Below are 23,037 nucleotides of genomic sequence, written 5' to 3'. Positions count from 1 at the left end.
TACACTTATCAGCCTTTTTGCAGGCTCTTCTTAATCTGACTGCTCATTAAATTTGGGAGTTTCTCAAAGCTTTGTCCTAGGCTCTCTCTTCTTTTCTGTTATTCTTTCTCCCTGAGTGGTCTCATATAAAGCTTCCCAAACTTTTCCACATTTTGGTACACAGAGAAAACAACAATATTTGTATAGCTACTCAGAGCTGGAGGCCACTGGACTAAACGTTTCTGCTACTCCAAAGACTGAGGATGATCCATATCTTAACACATGTATGTTCTATCTCGTTACATTCTGTGGCACACTGATGGGGCTTTGGGAAACTCTAAATCAAGATCCATGTATTTGGCTATCACCAATATGTAAATAACATAGTTTTATATTTTCAGCCTAGATCTCATTTCTTAGCCCTATACCTGTAAATCCAATAGCCTATCTGACATCGCTTCTTGGATATTTGAAAGCACCTTAAATGTATCATGTCTAAAACTAAGCTCATGATCTGTATTCTTCAAAACCTAGTCTTCTTCTGGTGTTTTGCCTCAGTGTAGGCAATCACATCAAGTTGTAGAAGCCAGAATTCTAGGAAATATCCTTTCCACCTCCCTCTCATTCCTACATTCAATCTATCATCAAACCCTCTTCAGTAATTCCTAACATCTATTTATCTCTCCACTTCTACCACCACCTGAGTCCAAGTTATCATCACAGTTTATCAGATTTGTCCAAATCATTATAGTAGCCACTCAAAGTCATCTATCCTCATCTACTCTGGCCCTTCTCTAATTCATTCTCTAATCCATAGATAGAGTAATTAAAAAATAATAAAAGATCTAACCAGATCATCCCTTTGCTTAAGGCACAATTCTTCAACATGAGTGTATCTCTGCATACACTGATTAATACTTATTGTTCTGGTCATCTGTTGCTGCAGAACAAATCACCCAAAGACTTAGGGCTTAAAACAACGATTTACTATTAGCTTTCATGATTCTGTAGATTGTTCAGACTCAGTTGGAATGTTAATCACCTAGAATCTGCCATGCAGGTGCAGTAAGATTTTGGCTTGGCTTGGAGTCATCTGAAGGCTCAAATGGGCATCCAAGATGGCTTCTTCACTCACATGTTTGAGGGCTGGTCAGGCATCCCTCTCTCCATATAGCCTCTGCAGGTGGCTAGCTAAGGGTTCCTCAAAGCATGGCAGCCTCAGGATGTTCAAATTCTTATATAAGTTACTTTCCTCAGAGTGTGCTTTATAAGAGACCAAGGCAAAAGCTGCAAGACCTCTTGTGACCTAGTCTCTGAAGTCATTCAGCTCTCTATTACCTTATTCTGTAGGCCAAAATCAATCACAATGTCAGCCCAGATTCAAGAGAAGGACTATCTAAGGACTTGAATATCAAAAAGCATAGTTCTAAGGAGAGTCTCTGGAGAATATGAACCACACCAACCTCTCCACTCCCATTTTGCAGCACATTCCCTATTGCTGTTTCTACTTTCACCACACCAGCTTTCTTTCAGTTCCTAGTACTTACCATACTCTATCTTGCTAGAGGCTTTTGCACATACTTTTTTTTTTTTTTCTTTTGCTTAGAGTGTTCTAATCCCCTCCTTGCCAAGTTAACTACTGCTCAGCTTTCAGAGCTAAATCAAGTCTCAGGAAAGCCTTTCCTGACCAGGTTAAATCTTTTCATTATATACTCTCACGGCACTGGATATATTTTTAGCACCGTCCTCATCCCCACTGCACTTTTGCATTTGTTTGAATGATTATGTAATTTATGTCTTAATATCCCCCACTAGACCGGAAGAGGAGCCATGTCTGTCTTTCCCTTCTTACCACAGAGCTTGGCTAGTACTCCAATATTTATTTGCTGAATGAATAACAGAAACAAACTAAGCAAATGAAACTATCTCTGTATAACAAAGTACTCTTTTCCCTATAGAATTATAGTGAAGTAGATAATCACATTCCCGTATTCAATACATAATTAGACAACCCAAATATAAATCATTTTTCACAGATGACGTCTCATAAATTTAGAGGTCATATTCATTTGCCACATCCTACCTATAAAATTAGCAGATGTATAAAGAAAGCAAACAAATATAACCAAATTGTATGTTTTGTGGTATTTTTTCCAACCTCCTTTCAAATGAGCCTAAAACTCTCTTTGATTTTAATTTCTATGATTTAACAAAAGCTGACAAATATACCAAATGGGGCACTGTAATCACAGGAGAGGTGATGTCCTCCTACTCTATGCAGGAATCCAGTACTGAGAGCAAAGACCACTAGAAGCATTCCACTTAGAAACCCAGGAGGATTTGTTACACAAATGAAACCAGATGCAAAATACTAACTGCTCCCCCACTACATTATTGATAACTTGTCTATAAATAAACACTCCATCAACTTTCAATTTGAAATGGAATATTTCATCTTGGGGTGGGATCTCACATTCCTGTTCTTAGAAGGTTACACAAATAGCGAAGATTTGAATTGGAGAAAATAGTCACTAGTTATGGCTATTAACCACTTCTATGAAAAATTTTTAATGTCTGGGTAATTATAGATGGTAATTATCATAAACCAAAGTTCTTTCCCAAAAAGTACATTCTATTTCTGGTCTTTTGAATCCCAAGCTTCAACTCTACTGTTGTCAACTACTGAAAATATTTGGTCTAGTGACAGACTGTTTCTTACAATCTGAAATGATTCAACCATGTCTTTACTTATTCTTTTTCCTCATGTTCCATGAGGGCATGGATTTGGTTACTCTTGTTTACCTAGAGCAGTCTCTGGTACGTTGTCCCACCTGATGAATTACTGAATGAGTAATTAGCACTGTTCTTCTAGAATCAAATATTGTGTATTTACTCAAAATATTTATCAAGATTCTTATTTGTTATTTATTAAGAAAAGATATTTTGCCAAAAATGCAGGAAAAAAAAAGCCTTTTACTTCTCATTTATGCTTCTTGCTTCCTAGGTATTATGCCATATGAAATTAGTGTTTCTAATTATCTAACCTGTCTCATTCACGAGTTAAGAAAAAAAAATTGTTCTACAATAGGCAGAAAGAGCTTTTTGATAAAAATTTGTTACAAACAAGACAACAGGCCCCAAATGGAGTTACTTATGCCTCTCTCAGAAATGGACTCTTAACCCAATCAATCAGAAATCTCCTGATCAGCACTAGTGAGGTCATCTGCCTGATAGGCCCCTGCCATCCCCTAAAGAAAAGTGACCTTGCCACAACCAATCCACATTTTGCTAGTATAACTTCCCTGTCCCACTCCCTTCTGCCTATATGAGTCTTTAATTTTGTACAGTTCCTTAGAGGTCCTTTTTATCTGCTAGGGGGGATTCTGCCTGATTCATGAATCACTAAATAAAGCCAATAAGATCTTTAAAATGTACTCAGTTGAATTTTGTTTTATAACACATTGAATTTCTTTGGTAAAAGTTTTCTGGAATGAAACTTCTTTTTCTTAGTGGCTGAGCTGAAACTTGTACCGTATTTTGTGCTTTGAGAAGTCTTATCAGAATAACAACTATTTGGCAAATGATAAAGAAGTCTACAAGCAAGTCCGTGAGTACGACCATTTCTGTGGGATAATTTAGCCACTCTCTGACTAAAAACAAAAAAACATAGATGCAAGATAGAGGCATGAAAATCTGTTATGGGACAGTTTCTTAAATCTAAATTCTGTCTCTCAATAAATCATCAAATATTTTGTCTTAAAAGGGTGAATTGATGAAATTGAAACAGTCATTAATAAGTGTTTAAACCTGCTGTAGACCGTACAGTTTAGATAACAGTAAACACATTAACATCAAATTTGCCTTTTAAGGAAATTCCCCCCAAGAGGTGTCCTCTGACACGTGTTTAATGCTGACCAACAAACATGACTTTTGGGTTTTCTATGGGTGAGTATTTTGCACCTTTTGTACCATTTTGCACCTTATTTCTCAACTCATTAATCACACTAAATTATTCACAGCTAAACATCCTTTTCCTTTGTCCTGCTTCTTGTTAAGTGTGGAATAAGATCTAGATCATTGCTTTTCAAGTTATGAAGTATTAAATGGAAATTTTAAATACTTGACAAGTTCGACTTGCTCTACAGCTGCTCCAATTCCAGACTTGAACGTAGAAAAAGTTGTGTTACAGGAAACAGGATCCACCCACATTTTCAAAGGCATTAATGTTTGCCTCCTTAGGTTTTTAAATGTCTCACATTCAGCCAAAAAGGAGAGATGCACTTAACCTACATTTGCAAGTGCCATAATTGACCAATCTTTTCACTACTCTAAGTGGTTTTTTAAAGTCTTGCCTTCCATTTTCTATAACTACTGACTCTGCCTTATTTCTACTATAGGAATCAACTAAAAGGCTTAGAACAAGGATAGATCTTGGAATAAATTGAATAGTTTGGTAAATAGATTTCCCCCTTCTTTCTTCAGACCCCATTGCCATCAAATCTTTCTTGATTCCACCTTATGAAGAGAAATAAATAGAAATATTTATTTTATTAACTTGGGTTACTTTTAAAAGTCAATTTCAATCTCACTCAGATATGCATCAAAAATATTCCATCTTCTCTTCTATTCCTCATTTACCACTAAAACTAACACATACTCCTTACAAGTAGAAGCAATAAGGAAGGGCAGAGATTTCAGACATGTTAGGAATATTGATTAACTCTTCTCCTTTTGCTAAGGCAATTCCCTGATTGAACAGACCACTGGTGGATGAATGGTAGGAAATGCATATTTTTCAAGCTAAGCCCTTTCAAGGACAGATGCCAAGGTGAGCAGTACTCCTGGTTTCTCAGCAACGTGAAAGAATTTGTGAATGACTGTGAAAGATTTGCACAACCATGCAGCTGCACTTAGGAGCTGCTCTAAAACAGCAAAGCCCAACCTGGGAAATTCATGTCACATCCTGTACCCCTGGGTCAGAAGTGGTGAAATACACACACACACACACACACACACACACACACCCCAACAGCAGTGGATAAGACAGGGTGCACACACACACACACATCCCATACCCGTGGGTAAGAAGGGGCGAAATACACACACACGCACACACTCACACACGCCACACTACACCACGAGAAAGCCCTGCAGTGAAGCTCTCAGGCAGGCAGGCTCTGCTTCAGAAGGCACAGTCAGCATCCCTCTCTCCCAGCCCAAGTGAGAGGCTGGCCTCCGCCTCAGAGCTCCCTGGTCTTTACATCCTAGGCTTTTTCTTACAAAGTAGAAAGATCTATGCTTGCCTTACCTCTGGGGCTGCTTTCTTGTAAGTATGGTGGGGCCGTGGGAGTGACATTTCCAGAATGGGATGCGGAGAGCAGAGGCGAGCGTTCGTCCACCCCATCAGCAGCCATGACTGCAGCAGTGGCGCCGGGGCCGGGGTGGAGGCTGAGTCTGGGGTTGCGGCTCCGGTTGGAGGCGCTGTTAGCGCTACTGCCGCTGCAGCCGCCTCCGGGAGGACCCGGGATGTGTCACAAGGTAGGAGGCGGGCAGGGAGGGGGGATGCGGGATCGAGAGGCGGGGAAGGGAAGCGCGCTGGGAAGCACGCCTAGGGGAGGGGAGCGGATGAAGGAAAAAAAAAGAAAGAAAGGGCCCGGGAGAGCTGGGGGAGGGGAGAATGGGAGGAGCAGGAGCCCTGGGAACTTGGTAGGGCTGACTGGGAAACGCTGGGAAGGGAAGGTGCCAAGTAACCGAAATCAGAGAGGAGGTAAGTGGGCGGGAAGGGATACAACTCTTTCTTCTTTGTACTTCACGTTTCCTTAACTAAGGAAAAAGAAGAGTGACGAGCAGCCTGAGACGGGGCAAAAGGCCTGTGGCTTGATTACAGGAAAACTACAGCAATCACAAACCCAAGTTTAGCTCCTCAAGGGAGGAAGAGGAGTTCTTTGCTGTCAAACTTTGCAGCAATTATATAAAGAAAACTTATTCCTAGGGTTATCAATTCCTTCTCCAGGGCTGCTGCTTTTGTTAGGAAATCATTTTTCAACATCTGTTGTCTAAGAGGAAGTAGATGTTTGTATGAGCAGTGCCATTTCCTGCTTTTCCTTGTTAATTTTTAAATATCTGTTTGGCACTCTAGTAACTGTATCTTATTGAAACTATGCATAGTGTGTTGGTTTTTACAAGTTTAGTTTAACAAGATAGGTTGTCATTTTAGTTTTGTTTTTGTACTGTATTGTCCCTGACACATATATGATAATAAAGTTTATGAATAATGTAAGACAAATAACTATTTTCATTAGTAATGTCTTAAAATAATCATTCTCATGTAAAACAGTATTAAAAACAAGCTAAGCACAGTTCTCATCTTGTTTTTTGTGTTTATTTTTTTCTTTTCTTTTTTGGTGGCTGGCTAGAGTGGTTTTAAAATCAAAGTTTTGAACATGCCCAGATCAAAAAATGCAATGGGAAAATAGTCATGGTCTCAAACCGATCATTTTTCTGCAACAGTTCTTTGAGTCATTCATCACATATTATCATGTGATAACTGGTCTACACATATGAATAGGGGATGGTCTTGGTCTTTAAGATGTCTGTGAGATAGCACAGTCAAAAACAAACCAAAAATGAGGCTGGTAGGCTTTAAAGGGGCTGGAGATTTAAAGGGGCATGAGTAAAAACAAACTGTAGACATTTGAAACTACCTCTTATATTACATGCCCTCTGAAGATACTCTTTATTCTGAAAATTCCATTTAGGCACCAGCTGGAAATCCTAAGGGAAAATCAAAGAATAATGTTTTCTATTATGCAGCATCCTTTGTGGATCAGTAGTATCAGGAGACAACACAATGTAAGGATTCCCAGGGACTACCCTGGTGGTCCAGTGGTTAAGACTCCACACTCCCATGCAGGGGGCCCAGGTTTGATCCCTGGTCAGGGAACTAACACCTCACATTTGGCAACTAAGACCATGCTCTGCAACTACTGAGCATGCGGGCATTCTAGACCCCCGCACTCCGCAACTAGAGAAGCCGGCACACAGCAACAAAGAGCTCTCGCCCCGCAACAAAGACCCAGTGCAGACAAAAATAAATAAATAAATAGGATTCCCATAGGATATAATCCAAGGGCATTTATAGGTCTCTAGGAACTTGGAATGTGAGGGGTAAAGATGTAGCACTCCCTGCAAAAGTGAACAATTTACAAAAGAAACAACAGTGTTTTTACAGTTGCAGCCTAGAAGCTATTGAGATAAACTCTTAAAAAGAATCAACAAAGTCCTATTTCTATACAGTTAGCCCTCCGTATACATGGGTTTCCGCATCCACAGTTTTCACCACAGGTGAAAACTTTTTGCAAAAAACAATTTCAGAAAGTTGCAAAAAACAACTTTTAACTATAATACTTAACTTTATTAAGTATTATAAGTAATCTAGAGATGATTTAAAGTATACAGGAAGAGGGGGCTTCCCTGGTGGCGCAGTGGTTGAGAGTCTGCCTGCCGATGCAGGGGACACGGGTTCGTGCCCCGGTCTTGGAAGATCCCACATGCCGCGGAGCAACTGGGCCCGTGAGCCAAAATTACTGAGCCTGCGCGTCTGGAGCCTGTGCTCCGCAACAAGAGAGGCTGCGATAGTGAGAGGCCCGCACACCGCGATGAAGAGTGGCCCCCGCTCGCCACAACTAGAGAAAGCCCTCGCACAGAAACGAAGACCCAAAACAGCCAAAAATAAATAAATAAATAAAGCAAAACTGTCAACAAGTAAAAATAAACACTATAAAGTATACAGGAAGATATGCATAGGTCATATGCAATACTGTGTAATACTACGCTATTTTATGGAAGGGCATCCAAAGATTTTGGTATCCGTTGGGGGTGGCGGGGAGATGGTGGTCTGGAACCAATCCCGCAGGGATACAGAAGGACAAGGGGCAATTTTAGTGTCCTATCCTGTCACCTATCACACTTTATTGTAGCAGTGTATTTACATTTCCATTACCCACCCACCTTTTATCCTCAACTGACTTTGTGAGGTCAGAAACCAAATCTATATCATTCACTATTATATCTCCAGTATCTAACACAATGCATGGCACATTAATAAGCACTTGATAAGTGTTTGCCAAATAAATAACAAATGAGTATATGAACAAATTCTACACAGTCCCAGAATCTTACTAAAACAAATTGTTAATGGGAAAAAAGTTAAGAGCATTTCTTGACTTTTTGATGAAGATGAGAGTTTTGCCACCTGACTATTTTATTGTTCCATTTTATCTGTACAGCTAGATTTTCTTTATTGCCCAGGTAATAATGATCAGTATAAAGGTTTTTTTTTTCATTCTTTACTTCTTTATATGACTTCTCTATTAATTTCAGAATTCAATTGAGGGTGATACAGTTAATGGGTATATCGAGATTATATTTGCAACAATGCCAAATTTCACAAAAACTAAAAAAACTTTTATTAGATGAGTATCACTTCATTCTAGTTTAAAGATAATTCTATAGTTTATAGTTACTCAGTAAATGTTAAATAATACTGATCAATCTAAGGCATTTTATGATTATGATACTTTGCCATCACTATTCATTTTCACTTTTGGAATAATTGTATGGTTAAACCGATACTGTATGAGCTAGTAAGAGATATATCTTACTACTTACTTAAGCTGCTTAAGCTACAGTTCCAGTTATCTACTACTAAATAACAAATTATACCAAAACCCAGTGGCTTAAAATAATGTGATTTGTTATTTTTCATGATTCTGTTGGTTGACTGAGTAGACATTCTGTTGGTCTTACCTAGCCTTACTTAGGCAGCTGCATTCAGCTAGCAGGTTGGCTGGGGGCTGGGCTCAGCTGATGAGACAGCTGGGATGGCCACGAGTCTCTCACCATATAGTCATTCAAACAAGGCTTCTTCACATGCTTGGTAGTCTCAGAGCAGTGTTCTAAGGGGGTGATTGTGGAAGCTATGGTGCCTCTTAAGATCTAGGCTCTGGACCTCAAATAATGTTACTTTCACCACATTCTTCCACCTCCTTCAGCCTACCTCCCACCCAAAGAAAGCTGGAGGCCCAGAGACCTCTTTTCATGGTCAAAGGTAGTGACAATGCCAGTGGAGGAATAGATTCCATATCTTCATGGATGGAGTGAAAATGTCACAATGCAAAGGGCTGTGGAACAGAGGAAGGCATGATTCATTGTAGGCCATTATATAGCAAGCTACCATAGTCTATCCTCTGACCACAATGGTTCATGTCCCTCTCACAGGCAAACTACATTTGCCCATTCCTAAGACCCCAAGGTCTCATTTAATCACCAAAGTCATGTTTGTATATCTTGTCACCTAAATCAAGTCCAGGTGCAGACAAAGTTCCTTGGGTATGATTCCACAGGTTCAGCTCCTTGGGTACAGCACCTGTTGATTCAGAGAGCTGTGAACTAAAAAGATAAATTATGTGCCTCCCTCATCTCCCCCTGCCCCAGCCTCCAACATTTAACAGTGAAACACGAGCAGCATAACAGCAATAAACACTCCAATTTCATAAAGTGAGGGGAGGGAGCTGATGTGCATTTAGAATGGAAAGAACATAGCGTAACATAGCGTACACTGAACCACAGAATTCTGAAATCCAGTTGAGCATATGTCACTAGCTCCCTTGACACTAGAGCCAGGGAACGCTCCTTTATTAGGGCATAGTTCTGCTCTTAGTGTTACTGGATTTCCTCATCTATTGCTGTCCTTGGCTCTCTGCCGTGCCACTGAGTCCTTTCTTTTCCATAACGTATGACTCCTGTTTGTAGCTGAGTAGCTTTCCCAGTCTGCCTCCTGCCCAAACAAAGTTGGAGGCCCAGAGGCCTTTTTAAAATTGTGAACGGTCTCTGTCCCTTTTAATCCAAGTTAATACAATTCCCTTTAAAACATTGCAGGCTTCTTATAAATCTGATTGGGGTTTACTTCCTGCCCCCAAAGCCACAGACATAATTCTTTTTGAGATAGGCATCTCTCTACATTGGGCCACATTTGAGACCCTTCAGATTTGTAGAAGCCCCTTTGTCTTACCTAAGGAAGTCTTCAAATCACTGCTTGAATCTTTCAGAGGTCTTAACAAGGAGTTTTATAGCCATCCCCTTGGATTAAAATTTTATCCTGAGGCCACTTCTTATGTTAAAAAATCTTTTACTGGACTGTTCTGAGTCCTCTGTATTTCCTCTAAATTCTGTTGTAAACTGAAAGTTCTTTTTTAGTTCATCTCTGTGGTAGGGAAAATAATGACCCCCAAAAGATGTCTACACCTAATCCCTAGAACCTAGGAAACCTTACATAGCAAAAGGGATTTAGCAGATGTGATTAAGGGTTGCAGATCTTATGATGGGGAGGTTATCCTGGGTAATCCAGGTGGGCCAATGAGTCTTTAAAAGCTGAGAACCTTCCTGGCTATAGTTAGTGAAGAAGGAGGAGATATTAGAAGTGTGAGGAGGACACAACCTACCATTGTTGACTTTGAAGGTGGAGGAAGGGAACCAAAGAGTGTGGGTGGCCTTTAGAGCTAGGGGTGACTCTCACCTGACAGCAGCAAGGAAATGAGGATTTCAGCCCCACAAACACAAAGAACTGGATTCTATAAACAATTTTAATGAGCAAAGAAATTGTGAGCAAAGAAGAACATAGAGCATCGCTTATCACCCAGCTATACAAGGGTTAAGTTGAAACCCACTGCAGTCTCCCCTGAGAGGAATTCAAGATGAAAAACAGGATGAGGCACTCTGTGCTTTCAAAAAACAGGCCTCTAGATAGATTCATGTCTCAGGAAGAATTTCAATGACCCCAGATTCCTGCATCTTCCATACCTAGAAAAGCACTAAAATCATTTACTCAAGATGTCTGTTCTTTGTGATTAGCAGCCATCTTTTACCAAGATATATGTGTGACTACATGTATTTTCTGGCCAAAAAAGTCATATATTCTGGCTCCTCCCCTATCTCTTTGGAGCACTTCCTCAGAGCTGTCTCCCACGCTATACTCCTCAGTAAGACCCTGAATAAAACTTAAATTCACAGCATTTTATGTTGTGTGTTTTATTTTCGTCAACAAATAGATCTTCCCTTAGAGCCTATAGGCAGAACAAAGCCTTGCTGATCTCTTGATTCTGGTCCAGTGAGAATTATTGGACTTCTGACCTATGGAAATGTTAAAATAAAATAAAATAGAGACCAGGGTTGAAAATCCTACAAGCAGACAAAATCATTTAAGTTACATAAAGAAAATAAATCTAGCTTATTTCATGAACATAAGTAAAAATCAACATAGGTTTTTTTTCTTCTAAGTGTCTCTGATAATCATCTTCCTAAAATGGTATAAGTTAATCACTTTTAACGAATCCCCTACCATCTGGAAACCACCATTGTAATACCCGATCACTGTAAAGGTTAAACACCTTTCTTACTTCTACTTTACAAAGCCATCCTGTAATATCATGCCTCTGAGTTTCATCTCAGTGTTGGATTTGAAGACTCCCAGTTTGCAAACTATCCTTTCGTACACTATAAACTCTTACTTAATACTATTTTATTGACCTAGTTTTAATTTTTACTACCTCTAAATTTTGACAGAACTATAAAATAATAAACTTATGTTGTTTAAACTGCTAAGTTTGTGATAATTTTTTTATGGTAACAATATAAAATACCACCTCTCATCAGACAAAGCTAAAAGTAGCTAACTGTTATTTTCTATACCCTACATGGAAATTAGTGAGATCAATAAGTTCATTAGGTGCATTTTCTACCTTCCAAGTTACCATAAGCAATAGTTAATTGGTAGACTTCTGTTCTCTCGTCTCCTGTAGCAATTTCCTCTCTGCTTTTTAGCTTCTACTAACAGTTTCCCCTCTACTCCTTTCAGCATTCTCAGGCTGCCTAGTCCTGAAGACAGTGCCATATACTTGGGTTTTTTTAGAGCAATACTAATGTCTATTATATTTATCTATTGCTTTGTACTTTCAGTACCAAGTTCTGTTGGATTTACCTATTGGTTTGTACTTCCAGTACCACTTTCTGCTTTTTTTACTGCTTTTTAAGAATCCATCATCTTAAAATTTAGTGGATTAAAACAACAATGTATTATTTTTCAGAAAGATGCGTTCAGCTGGTGGATCAGCTGGGGACTGAGCTCAGCTGAGAAAGCTGCATTGGCTGAAGCACTGTCTCCAAATGTACTTTTACCCTGGGCTTCCTCTTTGCATGTCAGCCTCAGAATAGTACACTTAGAGGGCAAAGGCAGATGCTTCCAAGGCCTTATAATGTTACAGGGAAGAACAAAATCTGACTACATGTTGGATCTGTTTCTTTTACCTTAACCTTTTCTTCCCGTTGCTTTTGTTCACTAAGAGGATACTGTCTATACATAATGGCCTACCTCCGGGAACCCTGTCCCTCTGCCTGAATGTTAAGCCAAAGTGCCTTTGTTCAGGGAAACATCCTGACCCTGTCCACCTGTGGATGGCTAGGAGAAAGAAGAAATTAACACATCCCTTCCCTGAGACTGGCCATTCCAGGAGATATTTGTACGACTTATGGCCTTTTTACTTTATTCCCTCACCTCCTCTATAAAAGAAAATGGCATCCAGACTCCAATAAGCTGGTCTTTTGAGACACTAGTCTGCCATCTTCTCGGTCTGCTGGCTTTCTGAATAAAGTCATTATTCCTTGACTCAGCACCTCATCTCCTGATTTATTGGCCTGTCATGCAGTGAGCAGAATGAGCTTGGACTCAGTAACAATAAGCCCAAAGTTTTGGAACGTGTACAAGTTTACTTCTACCACATTCTATTTGTCAGAGCAAATCACAAGGCCAGGTCACATTCAAACAGGCGGAGGGATAAATTCAGTCTCTTGATGGAAGATGTGGCAGTTTCACATGCAGAGGAACATGGATGCAGGGAGATGTGATTCATTGGAGGTCATTTTATAATGATCTATCACAACCACAAACAATATTTTGTGTAAAAAAGGCATAAAGACAAAGGAAGTTTCTTCAAGGGACATGATGCTTTGGGGAAGTTTAATTTGAAATTCTAAAGTTCATTTGAGAAGTGTATTTTATGAATATCTATGCAAGATAGATAGATGTGCTTTCCTTAGCACATACCAGGGTACCATCTCTACTCTCTCACCCTGACCTCTGTTTCTCTACTCTGTGCCAGGAAATCCCAGGCTTGGAAATCAGATAAAATTATACTTGAATTCACTACCTCTGAGTAATGATCTTATTTAAGTTAGTTTAACCTCTCAAAACCTCAGTTGTCTAATTAGTCTGTAAAACAGAGTAATAATACCTACCTTATGGAGTATCTATTATAATTTAATGAGAAAATATATGGAATGTAACTATCAGTGACTGGCATATAGACTTGCCATAAACATAAGCTTTTTTATCACTCTCCTCTTTTAGCTCTATTGGAAGGAAAACCAGGGGACAGGCATCACTGAACTAAGCTAGAAGCACAATGGGCCAGAACATGTTTGTATTTTTAACTTATTAATTGATCTACATTCACCTTACAGTTATTATATAGTACATTTCAGGTGTGTAGTCTGTATGCTTAATGCAAGAACTCTAGGGTATCACAGCAGGCCTGAGGGAGTTGTATTTATGCATGAATGGGGACTTCCCTGGCAGTCCAGTGATTAAGACTCAGCACTGCCAATGCACGGGACACAGGTTCAATCCCTGGTCGGGGAACTAATATCCCACATGCCATGTGGCATGGCCAAAAGAATAAAAATATATGCATGAATGTTCCTAAGGCTTTTGGAAATGCCCAGTAAAAAGGACTTTGAGGAAATAGGGATTTAGATTTCACATGAAGGATGAAATATGAATTCCCCTTTGTTATATGCATACCCTGAAAAAGCAGGAAACTGGTTCTTAAGTGAAGAAAACTTGAAGGAGGGGTACACACTCTGCTAAGACTAGGATAAATAGGTTTACCTTCAGCTCTGAGGGATTTTGTTTACTTCTCCAGCAAACAGAATTATAACTCTGAGAAAATAAGGCCATGTTCTGAAGTTGAAAAAGTGCAACGTTTTGCAAAAACAATAGAGGAGTGTTGAAGTCTTGACTATAGTCATAGAAGAGTTGTTTTTTTCAATTAATTAGTCCTAGATTGTCTCTTATTGTCTCAGTTTCATCAGCAAAATGGGAGATAGCTATCCTACATCTCACAGGATGCTAATAAGAGTAAAATAAGGTCCAAACTCTATAAGCACACCCTAACAGAACAGAGCAAAATGCAAAGTTCCATAGACAAAATTTGACTTGAAGTTGTGTGGAACTTTTCTTGTTGATCCAAAACTGATAGTTAGGGACCAAAACTGAGGCCAAAAAAAAGCAGTAAGTATCTCCACATACTAAATCAGCAGAACTGGCCCCTCAATAACCACAATTACCCCAATCCATATAAACAGAAGAATGAGAAGGAAGAAAATGGAAATTATTGAAGTCATGAATTGTTGGCTTAGGGAGTTCTTCTGTGGCTTCTCCCTGTCCTTTTCTGAAAAGTCAAGTGAGAAGTGCTCTAAGAATAATTTGCAAAGTTTGGATGTACCTGCATAAAAGGAAAACTAACACCTCATTTTCAAATTAAGACACAGACTACCTGCTCTTCCCAAAGTCTGTGTGAACAGGAAAAAAAGAATTGGTGAATCATGGCAGGGCAAACAGAAAGGCCTGTGGTGCAGCTCAGCTATCACTTCTGCTTTGATGAGAATGTGAGTTTCTTGTAGGCTAAAGTAGCACCACAAAAATTAGCTGGGTTTGTGCCATCATGATGGCAGGAACAAAAGAATCTAACTGCTGGGTGAAAAAACTCCAACAACCAGAGCCCATGAGGTATTCCACTGAGTACAAGAGCTGAGGAGGACTGGAAGAAGTTAAGCAGGACACCATAGATTGGGAAGGCCCTAAAGAACTCACATTTGTGCCTCCTCTAGAAATCCAGTATTTGAATGCCTGCTGTGGAGAGAGTATTGCCAATGGCCAGTCAGTGTTGGCCCAAGAGTTAGTATCAAAGAACACAAGGAAGACTATGACAGCCCATTCACTCCCTCCAACTCCTCCCTGTGTCCACTTCTTGGAGGAGGTAGAAACTAGAAAATGGAGGAAGGACCTGAAGCCCAGAGGTAAACTACATTCTTTCTCCCAAGGTGGAAAATGGGAAAGAGGCAAAAGGAAGACCATACCCCCTCCCCATTTCAGGTCCTTCAAGCCACAATATTAACAGATGACAGAAAAGAGGAAATCTTTGATTTGGATATGAAATTGGAGTTTTAGACTGGATGGATTTTTAATCACTGAAATTGACAAGGAAGTTATAGAATCTACCCAAGATGTGATGATGTGATAAGATATCTGTTACAGGAGGCAAGTGAGAATTTAAAATGGCCCTATTAGGGGCAGTATTTGTAGGAAACTATAATTGTTTCTTATCTGTACCTTGCTAAGTGCTGTTTGTTTAATAACTTGTAGAGATAGATGATTAGATCAATAGATAGATATGGATAAATGTAGAAATATATATGACTGTTGCCTCAAATTCAAACTTTTCTTTGATTCAAATATTTTTGATTAAAAAATATAAGAATTTGGTACTAAATGCTGGGGCTACAAAGATGGCAGGGCATTTAAGAGGTAATTGAGGTTAGGACTTCTCTGTTAGTCCAGTGGCTAAGACTGCATACCCAGTGCAGGGGGCCCAGTTGGGTAAGAAAAATACCTATTACCTCTTTAGAAGTTGGTATTCCCAGCATTTCCTCCTGTGAGATACAGAACCACATTCTAGTTTTCATTTCCACACTTCTAGGCTTTTTTTCATTTCTACTTCTAGGATTTAAAGGGTCTATCCTCCTGATACTTAAGTGCAACATCCCAGTTTATTTAACCAGTCCTCTATTTTTTAATTTTTCAGAATTGTTGCAGTATTTTTCTATTCATTCATTCAGCAAATGTTTATTAGGTACCTTCTATGTGCCAGATACTCTTTAAGGAGTTACAATATCCCTGACCTCATTATAACGAAAAATATAGGTAACAGTTTAACAAGGATATATAATATATCAGATGGTGATAAATGTTATAAAAGAAATAAAGAAGGGTAAGGGAAAATGGCAAAGATGGGTGGAGGAAGCACATTGCTTTTTTACATGGAGGAGTTAGGATAGGCTTCAATGACATTTAAACAGGTATGTGGACAGTGAACAGCAAGGCCCTGAGAAGGGAGCATGCTTGGTATATGCAGGAACAGCAAGGAAGCCTGAGCAAACTGAGCTGGGGGGTTGGGGTGGGGGGAGTAAAAGATGAGATCAGAGAATCTGATGGGGCAGATCGTATGAGGCCAGTTTGGTATATCTTCTGAGTTGAGAAAACTTTGGAACTCTTGTTGCCTTTTGAGCAGAGGAGTAATGATATTGTAAAGGAGCAGGACCCTATAAGGCCTTCCCAAGGCAGACCTTCCCCCATATCCTCTGCTTTAGCTCCTCTCTGAAGTACCTAGATAACAGTATTTGATGCTCATTTCCTGAGTTGTTTTACAGATGTGAAAACCCCCTACCAAATGGAAGATATTAACTACTTGATGACCATGAGCACATAGCTCCAGGCCTCTTGGAGCCAAAAGATTGATAATGTTAACCCTTGTGACACCACCCTGTTCCCTCACCACCAGCCAGTCAGAGACTTGTGCACAAGCTGATCACATACCCTGCAACCACCTCCCTCACCTGGCTTTGAAAAATGCTTTTCCAAAATTTTGGGGGGAGCTCAGGGCTTTTTCAAGGCAGGAGCCACCTGTCTCCTTACAGGGCCCTGCAATAAACCTTTCTCTGCTCCAAACTCCAAAATTTTGGTTTGTTTAGCCTCACTGTGCATTGGGCACACGAACTTGTGCTAACAATATGACATAGACCTTATTTTTTAAAATATTTATTTATTTATTTATTTATTTTTATTTGATTGTGCCAGGTCTTAGTTGCGGTAGACAGGCTCCTTAGTTGTGGCTCAATGGCTCTTAGTTGCGGCTTGCCATCTCCTTAGTTGTGGCACGTGGGCTCCTCAGTTGTGGTATGCGAACTCTTAGTTGTGGCATGCATGTGAGATTTAGTTCCCCAACCAGAGATCGAACCCAGGTCCTCTGTATTGGGATCACAGATTTTTAACCACTGCACCACCAGGGAAGTCCCAACATAGACTTTAAAAGGATCACAAGGGCTACTATGTTAAAATTGGACTATAGGTAAGAAAGACAGAAGCAGTGGAGGTGGAAAAAAAAGGATCAGATTCTGGATATCTTATGAAAGCAAATCTAACATGATTTCCTTATGGATTTCACATAGTTTATGAAAAACAGAAGTTAAGGATGACATCAATCTATCTTAGAACACTTTTCTGATTATTTATTCCTGATAAAGGTTTTGAAGTGGTAGGCTGGATCAAAGGATATGCACATTTTATCTTATTTTTTAAATATTTATTTATTTATTTATTTGGCTGCGCCAGGTCTTCATTGTGGCACACGGGATCTTCATCGCCACATGCAAGATCTTCATTGCAGCATGTGGGATCTTTAGTTGTGGCACGCAAACTCTTAATTGCAACATGTGGGATCTAGTTCCCTGACCAGAGATTGAACCTGGGCCCCCTGCATTGGAAACACGGAGTCTTAGCCCCTGGACCACCAGGGAAGTCCTCAAAGACTATGCACACTTTAAAATCTTTGGATATATATTGTCAGTCGCTCTTTAGAACCTGAGAACAATTTTTTACCCTCACTTGTGGTGTCTCACACTGTACATTTTTCAGTAGCCAAGGAAAATGACATTATTTTTACTGTGGATAGTTTAATAGAAAATATGTTATTTTTGTAATTTACTTTATTCTTGATGATTCTGAATATTATTTTTGATCATTGGTATTGGACGTTTTTCCACTGGGGAGTTCATCTTTTTGTTATCATTTATAGTTTTATTTATAAATTTAATAAACATTTTATTGATTGATTGATAAAACCTATTCCCTTTTCCTCCTGGGAATCCAGCTAAATTATATTTCCCAGCCATCTTTGCATTTAGTGGTCTTCATATGTCCAAATTTTGGCCAATGGAAGGTTGGTAGAAGTGTTATAGACCACTTTTAGACCAGGCCATAAAAACTTCCCTTACATCATCCTCCATGCTCTTTTCCCCTCTAAGATAGAATGTAGGAGATGACTCCCAAGGAGACTGGGGGAGTTACATGTTGGAAATGGCACAAGGAAGGAAGGATCTTGAGATATTACATCACTGCCTATAGGAGAATTGCCCACAAAGAACACCAGTTTTGCAGTGTTTTATGACAAGAACTATACTTCATTGTGTCAAGCAACTGAAATTTCAGAGTTTATTTATTACAGCAGGAGGTGTTTTTCCTAATTAATAAAAACATATATATTAAAGAGTTATAAAGAATTTATTTTCATATAGTAAATATATTTATCTTTTGTCTGTGTGAAGAAATGTAAAATTTTCTTCTCTGAATGTATACTGACATCCATGCTCCCTCATACTGAGAGACTAATCCATTCCTCTAAATTCTTTCTTTGAGTTGACAATTCCAAGAACAGGACACAATGGACTGAAAGTGGCCAAATACTCTCACATATGCACACACATGCACACACGTGTGCGCATGCACACACACACACACATTTTCTGAAAGACTACCACACTTGCCTGATTGGTTACCAGAATTGCAACTGGAGCTCTGTTACTTTTGTTTCTTTGCCATATAAAACCCCTCTTGTTTCCCATTTTCCAGGAAACACTCCCTTTGGTTATTATTTCTATTGCAACAGCCTGAATAACATACCCATCCTTGAGTCCTGGACGACTTTTAAAAGTTAGACACGTAGTAAATACAGTATATATTTTTCCTAGCTTATTGTTTGTCTTTTGATTTTGTCTGTGTTGAAAATATGTTTAATGGTTGTCTAATTTTCCACTATAAACTGTCTCTATATATGATCTTTCTTTATATTCTCTGTAATTTAGAGCCCATGAAATATCAAACTGTCTTCTTTTGCTGGTAGAACTCCTATCCTCATTCTTTCTCAGTTTGGTTACACCGAGAATATAGGATGCATGAGAGAGCAATGTGCCATTTATTGCTTTCTCCCTCTCATGCCTCATTCACTCTCAAGACTACTCTCCCTTTTGGTTATTTAACTCTTAAGGTTATGCTTCAGGTCACTCAGTCTTTCAGAGGGATCCTGCCTCGTCTGGCTGGTCAGTTTGTCATTGACCTCACTTGTCACATATTCTCACTGATCACCCTGTCCACTCTAGTCAACACTAACAGGTCAAGCTAGCTAAACTCATCACAAAAGCTGCATGAAGTATAAAATGACTTTCACTAGGCTAAAATAAAGCTATCAGCAATACTGCATTTCTTTGTGAAGACTCCAGTGGAGAACCCAGTTTCTTACCTTTTCCAGCTTTAAGAGACCACCAGTATTCCTCACTTGTGTTCCTTTCTTCCATCTTCAAAGCCATCATCTTCAAATCTGTCCCTGACTCTCCTTCATTCTTTCACTTACAAGGACCTTTGTGATTATTCACATGGCTAATAAAGGATAACCTTTCCATCTCAGTATCCTTAATTTGATCATATCTGTAAAGTCCCAATTGTCATGTAAGGTAACATAGTCATAGGTTCCGGGGTTTATTATATGGTGGACATCTTTGGTGGGCCATTATTCTACATCTCACAGGAGAATTTCAACACACCATAATGCAAAGCCTTCTCCATGATCTCTTCCTGACTCTGAAATGGTGTCTAGTCATGGACCACTCAGTGTAGAAATTTTTTCAGACAAATATCTCTTCTTTACTTCTTCATTTTTTCCCCTAATTACTATGAGTTGGTTAACATGAGTTAAAAAAAATCTAGCAGAACCTAAAATATATAAAAACAAAAGTCAGAATATTGCACAAGAAATAACCCCTTGAAAGAAACAACATTAACTTCAATTCAGAGTTATAATTAGAGATAAATAGGTAACTTTTGGTTGGGCTGATACAAGAAATATCTGTACTTACATATGATTTACTTTTGGTTTCTTAAAGTTTTAAAGTCTCTCTTGAAGATAATAGTATAAATTTCCATTTAGGAAACATTGATTAAAAGAAAATATATAAACCCTAAATAATATTTCCTCCATTTTGTTTTCTCCTATTTCAAATGAACCAGAGGATCAGAAACATAAATCAATATTATATTTGCAGGATCAGTACAACAATATAAAATTTTAAAATATTAGAAATATTAGAAATTATTTCATTAAAAATAATATTAAAGAGAGTTTCAAATTCAACCATGTACTTTTTTTTGTTTTCTCCTAGAAGCTATTGTTATCATCTATGCTTTTCTACATTTATAAAAATCATTTATTGATTGCTTACTTAGTACCAAGCACTATCATTATTGTGGGTACATGAAAATGGATAGAGCATGAGTTCTAATTATGAGAAATTTACAGTCTAGTGTGACATATATTTTAAAAATTAAATATTTCTGCATTGATGGATACATGAAAAAAACACCATGGAAACACAGTTAAGGGAATATCTAATTCTTAAGCAATCATACCTTAGAAAATAATGTACTCAGTCTCAGCTAAAATTCCTATTACTAATACGGAAAAGAACAATGAAGAGAATGGACCTATGTGTATTATATAGCCAGTAGTGGAATGAAGCAATATTTAGGGAAGAAAAATGAATTGTAAGCACAGACTGCAGTAAAATTATTGTTGTTGATACCAATAATTTGATTACTAACCTTATCTCTTTCAAAAAGATATGATTGCTCCATTGACCAACAAGTATCTTCTTATCCAAAAGGTTTTTACTTACACCAATCTGGATGACTAGAAGGATTTATTTGACTGAATTTAACTTCCATGTTTAATTTGAACAAATATGAACTACATATATGGAAAAGAACTTCTTAGAGCAGGTAGTTGCATGCTTGTCTTTTGCAAATTTGCTGTGTAATTTCTAAGCTAAATGTGACTTTTAATGCATCATTACTCAAAAACATTTAAGAATGGGTCTACTTTTAAACAAAACATGCTTAAAACATGTTTATACTTGGAGAGGTAAGGAATTAGTGTAATGATACTCTTGTAATTGGAAAAGTTATATCTCTATGAAGAACATACCAAGTCTAGTCAACAAGCCTAGCAGCAGCCATTTATTACCACAAGAGTTATTAACTAAGTAAGAGAAGACATACAACAAACTTCTTTAGAAAACTCAGCTGAGGAGAGTAAAGACAGATGACAGAAGGACAGATAGGCAGACATATATAAATGGAAGATAGAGAGACAGACAAGTGGTCAGATAGATGATAGATAGTGAAATAGCTAGATAGAGTTAATTTAAGAAAATATATACTGGCTGGCAAGATGGTGGACTAGACAGAAACGAGTTCACCCCTTCTTACAAAAATACTAAAATCAAAACTAACTGCTGGGACTTCTCAGCTGGCACAGTGGTTAAGAATCTGCCTGCCAATGCAGGGCACACGATTTCCATCCCTGTTCCGGGAAGATCCCACATGCCGCGGAGCAACTAAACCCATGCATCACAATTACTGAGCCTGCACTCTAGTACCTGAGTGCCACAACTACTGAGCCTGCGTGCTACAACTACTGAAGCCTGTGCACCTAGAGCCCATGCTCTGCAACAAGAGAAGCCACCACATTAAGCCCGCACACCGAAATGAAGAGTAGTTCCTGCTTGCTGAAACTAAAGAAAGCCCGCATGCAGCAACGAAGACCCAACACAGCCAAAAAAAAAAGAATTACAGAAAAAAAAAATGCTGGGACCTTCCAAAACAGATACCCTAACACTCAAATACAAAAAAGAAGCCACAATGAGATGGTAGGAGGGATGCAATCATGATAAAATAAAATCCCATTCCTGCCAGGTGGGCAGCCCAAAATCTGGAAAATAATTATACCACAGAAGTTATCCCACAGGAGTGCAAATCCTGAGCCCCATGTCAGGCTTCCCAGCCTGGGGGTCTGGCCATGGGAGTTGGAGCCCCCAGAGAATCTGGCTTTGAAGGCCAGTGGGGTTTGATCACAGGAATACCATAGGACTGAGGGAAACAGAAACTTTATTCTTGGAGGGCCCTCACAAAGTCCTATGTGTACAAGGACCCAGGGGGTAAAGCAATGACTTCATAAGAGACTGGGCCAGACCTACTTGCTAGTATTGGAGGGCCTCCTGCAGAGGCGAGGAGTGGCTGTGGCTCACTGTGGGGACAAACACACTGGCAGCAGCAGCTCTGGTGAGTATTCATTGACATCAGCCCTACTGGAGGCAGCCATTTCCTTCACAAGACCTAGTGCCACCCAACAGCCTGTAGGCTCCAGTGCTGGGACGCCTCAGGCCAAACCACCAACAGGGCAGGAACACTGCCTCACCTATCAGCATACAGGCTGCTTAAAGTCTTCATGAGCACAGCCCTGCCCACCAGAGGGAAAAGACCCTACTCCACACACCAGTGAGCAGGAACCAGACACTCCCACCAGGAAGCCTGAACAAGCCTCAGCCTCATCCACCAAAGGGCAGAGAGCAGAAGCAAGAACTACAATCCAGCAGTCTGCAGAACAAAAACAGGTCTGAGGTAGAAGAACAGATAAGTGAGCTGGAAGACAGAATGGTGGAAATAATTGTCATGGAACAGAATAAAGAAAAAAGAATGAAAATAAATTAAGGCAGTCTAAGAGACCTCTGGTACAACATTAAATACACCAACATTCACATAGGGGTCCCAGAAAGAGAAGAAAGAAGGACCTGAGAAAACACTGGGAAATATAATAGCTGAAAAATTCCCTAATATGGGAAAGGAAACAGTCACCCAAGTCCAGGAAGTACAAAGAGTCCCAGACAGAATAAACCCAAGGAGGAACATGCTGAGACACATAGTAATCAAATTAACAAAAA

General features: G+C 39.2%; 1 protein-coding gene across 1 annotated transcript in view; it reads right to left on the bottom strand.

Moving 5' to 3' along the window:
• Positions 1-5,577, bottom strand: part of PIP4P2 (phosphatidylinositol-4,5-bisphosphate 4-phosphatase 2) — an 82,864-nt gene extending 77,287 nt beyond the window's left edge. The window contains exon 1 of the mRNA XM_082601151.1: positions 5,288-5,577. Within this exon, the coding sequence (XP_082457277.1) occupies positions 5,288-5,393 (106 nt within the window). The 5' untranslated portion in view covers positions 5,394-5,577. The remainder of the gene's footprint in view (positions 1-5,287) is intronic.
• Between the last annotated feature and the right edge of the window lie 17,460 nt (positions 5,578-23,037).

Source organism: Mesoplodon mirus (assembly GCF_964341445.2).
Source record: "Mesoplodon mirus genome assembly, chromosome: 16".
Lineage (NCBI taxonomy): Eukaryota > Metazoa > Chordata > Mammalia > Artiodactyla > Ziphiidae > Mesoplodon > Mesoplodon mirus.
Note: the sequence above shows the minus strand (reverse complement) of the source record. Positions and strands in the feature narration are given on the sequence as shown.